This window comes from Melanostigma gelatinosum, assembly GCF_949748355.1.
Source record: "Melanostigma gelatinosum genome assembly, chromosome: 9".
NCBI classification, from domain to species: domain Eukaryota; kingdom Metazoa; phylum Chordata; class Actinopteri; order Perciformes; family Zoarcidae; genus Melanostigma; species Melanostigma gelatinosum.
In genome coordinates, this window is record NC_136642.1 from 1,154,764 (window position 1) to 1,157,263 (window position 2,500).

At 51.7% G+C, this 2,500-nt stretch overlaps 1 protein-coding gene across 5 annotated transcripts in view; it reads left to right on the forward strand.

The window, feature by feature from the left end:
* adam15 (ADAM metallopeptidase domain 15) overlaps nt 1-2,500 on the forward strand; it is a 36,047-nt gene that overhangs the window by 18,657 nt on the left and 14,890 nt on the right. For all 5 annotated transcript variants that reach the window (XM_079274960.1, XM_079274962.1, XM_079274958.1 and 2 more), the window contains exons 15-19: nt 994-1,102; nt 1,322-1,517; nt 1,715-1,792; nt 2,059-2,170; nt 2,236-2,389. In XM_079274960.1, the coding sequence (XP_079131086.1) occupies nt 994-1,102; nt 1,322-1,517; nt 1,715-1,792; nt 2,059-2,170; nt 2,236-2,389 (649 nt within the window). The remainder of the gene's footprint in view (nt 1-993; nt 1,103-1,321; nt 1,518-1,714; nt 1,793-2,058; nt 2,171-2,235; nt 2,390-2,500) is intronic.

The window sequence follows — 2,500 nt, forward strand, 5'->3', positions numbered from 1 at the left end:
CTCCGTCATCTTTGCAAAGACTAACGATTTTAAATGTTACAGCTGTGGGAGAGAAGGACATCTGAGTAGAGCTTGTCCTGGGGACACGGCTCAAACAAAGACCAGAACCAGAGAGGTGCTGAGGACAGAGGGGACAAGCAGGACGGACAAGAGGGAACAAGTGGAGCACAGGAGGTGAGAGTGGAGGAGACGGGTGGGGTACAGGAGGTGAGAGAAGAGAGGACAAGTGGGGGACAAGAGGTGAGGAAGGACGGGGCAAGTGAGGTCCAGCAGGTGAGGGAGAGTACTGGAGGACAGGTGGAGGCAGGTGGGGAGGTGGACATGGAAGCGGACGAGGAGCAGCTCAAGGCCCCTCAGCTGAAGAGGAAACAGAGAGGAGACAGAGGAAGCTCACAGGCCAAGAAAGTGGCAACTACAGAGAGTGGAGGAGCAGCCGAGTGTGAGTCCAGGCCGGAAGAGGACCCTGAGTCCGGTTGGGAGGACTCTGAGTCCAGTCAGGAGGAGAACTCTGCTGCAAACAGTGAGCCCTCTACACACGGTGCTGGCAGCTCTAGGGGCTCTGGAGGCTACAGCGTGGAGGAGATAAAGGAGTTTCTGAGGAGGAGTAAGAACGTGAGAGGAGTCAGAGTGGAGGACTACCTCTCTGACAAGGAGAAGCTCTCCAGCTCTGCCAGATCTCACATGAGGAGCAAGGACAGAGGAGGTCTCACGAAGCAGGAAGGATACAGACTCAAGAAAATAGTTCACAAAGTGAACAAAGAACTGGACAAAGAGGGCACTAAGTGAGAGTCAGATCTCAGCCTACAGACAATTAAAGACACGTTTATGTTTGTTGGACCTTATTTGTTGAACCGTTTTAAATGATAACGTATCGTGTTGTTCAGAAAAGAATTCGGTTTGTTTTGAGTAACAGTAGAACTCTGTAAATGGAACTTAACACAAACAAATAAAGATATATTAAACCTCTCTCTCTGTCTCTCTGTCTGTCTTCAGATTCCACCAGCGCTCCACCTGTGTGTTTCTCATCAGTCAACAAACAAGGAAACAAATTTGGAAACTGTGGTCAGCTGACTGACGGCTCCTACATCCCCTGTGGAAAGTTGTGAGTACACACAGTACACAGAGAATACACAAAGAGTACACACAGTACACAGAGAATACACAAAGAGTACACACAGTACACAGAGAATACACAAAGAGTACACACACAGTTATGGTGTCTGTGTCTTCATGCCGACACATCCTGTGATGCCTCTGAGTATAAGCCCCGCCCTGTTGTCCTGAAGAAGCCTCTGCTGACATCACTTCCTGTCTGTTTTAGTGACGTCCACTGCGGCCGCATCCAGTGTCGGGGAGGGAGGGAGCGCCCCCTGCTGGGCACCAACACAGAGATCCTCACCACCACGGTCCGCTTCAACCACAGCGACCTGGTCTGCAGAGGAACCTTCTTCCACCTGGGAGACGACGTGTCGAACCCCGCCACCGTGGCCCAGGGCACCGCCTGCAGCCTCGGAAAGGTCAGACGGCGCCCCCCGCAGGCCTGGAGGACCCGCTGGAGCACAAACAATCAGCTTTATCTATCAAATCTGATGCTTAAAGGAGAATATATGAGAGAATATCAATCATCTTTGATCAACTAGATCCTGTGAAGATTCTATTTTACTCGAACTTTCTCAAATTTGTGAAATATTTGACAGTGATTTTGTGTTTTTAGGCGTGTTTGAACCAGAAGTGTCAGGACGTGTCTGTGTTCAAGGTTGATGAATGTCGCAGGAAGTGCAACGGTCACGGGGTGAGTGGACGACTTCAAGAGTCTCTTCTACTTCTTGTTCAGGGGTTTTAACCGGGAGGCAACCTCCGGTTCTTTAGTCAGAGCTTGTTCAAGCTGCATTCTCTCTAGTGTCCACCAGGGGGCGACTCCTCTGGTTGTATAGAAGTCTATGAGAAAATGACTATTTGACAGAATTACAGGAATGCATTATGGGTCCCGTAGCCTTCAGCATGTGTGTGTGTGTGTGTGTGTGTGTGTGTGTGTGTGTGTGTGTGTGTGTGGTCCAGGTGTGTAACAGCAACATGAACTGTCACTGTGAGGTGGGCTGGGCTCCACCTGACTGCAGGTACTCGGGTCACGGAGGCAGCGTGGACAGCGGACCGGCCCGAGCTGCTGGAGGTACGTCACCGACCGACCGAACCGCGTTGTGTTGTGACTCACCTCACGCTGTGCTCTCTGTTCAGAGTCCGACCCGGTCCGAGTGGCTCTGCTCGTCATCTTCCTCTTCGTCCTGCCCGTGATGCTCTTCTTCCTCGCCCTGCGCTTCCCTCGCTTCCGTCGGAGGTTCCTGTGTTTGGGACCCGACAGCCCGCTTCATAAAGCTCGACAGCACAACCGGTAACGCTGTGTGTGTGTGTGTGTGAGTGTGTGTGTGTGTGAGTGTGTGTGTGTGTGTGTGTGTGTGTGTGTGTGAGAGAGAGTGAGTGAGTGAGTGAGTGAGTGTGTGTG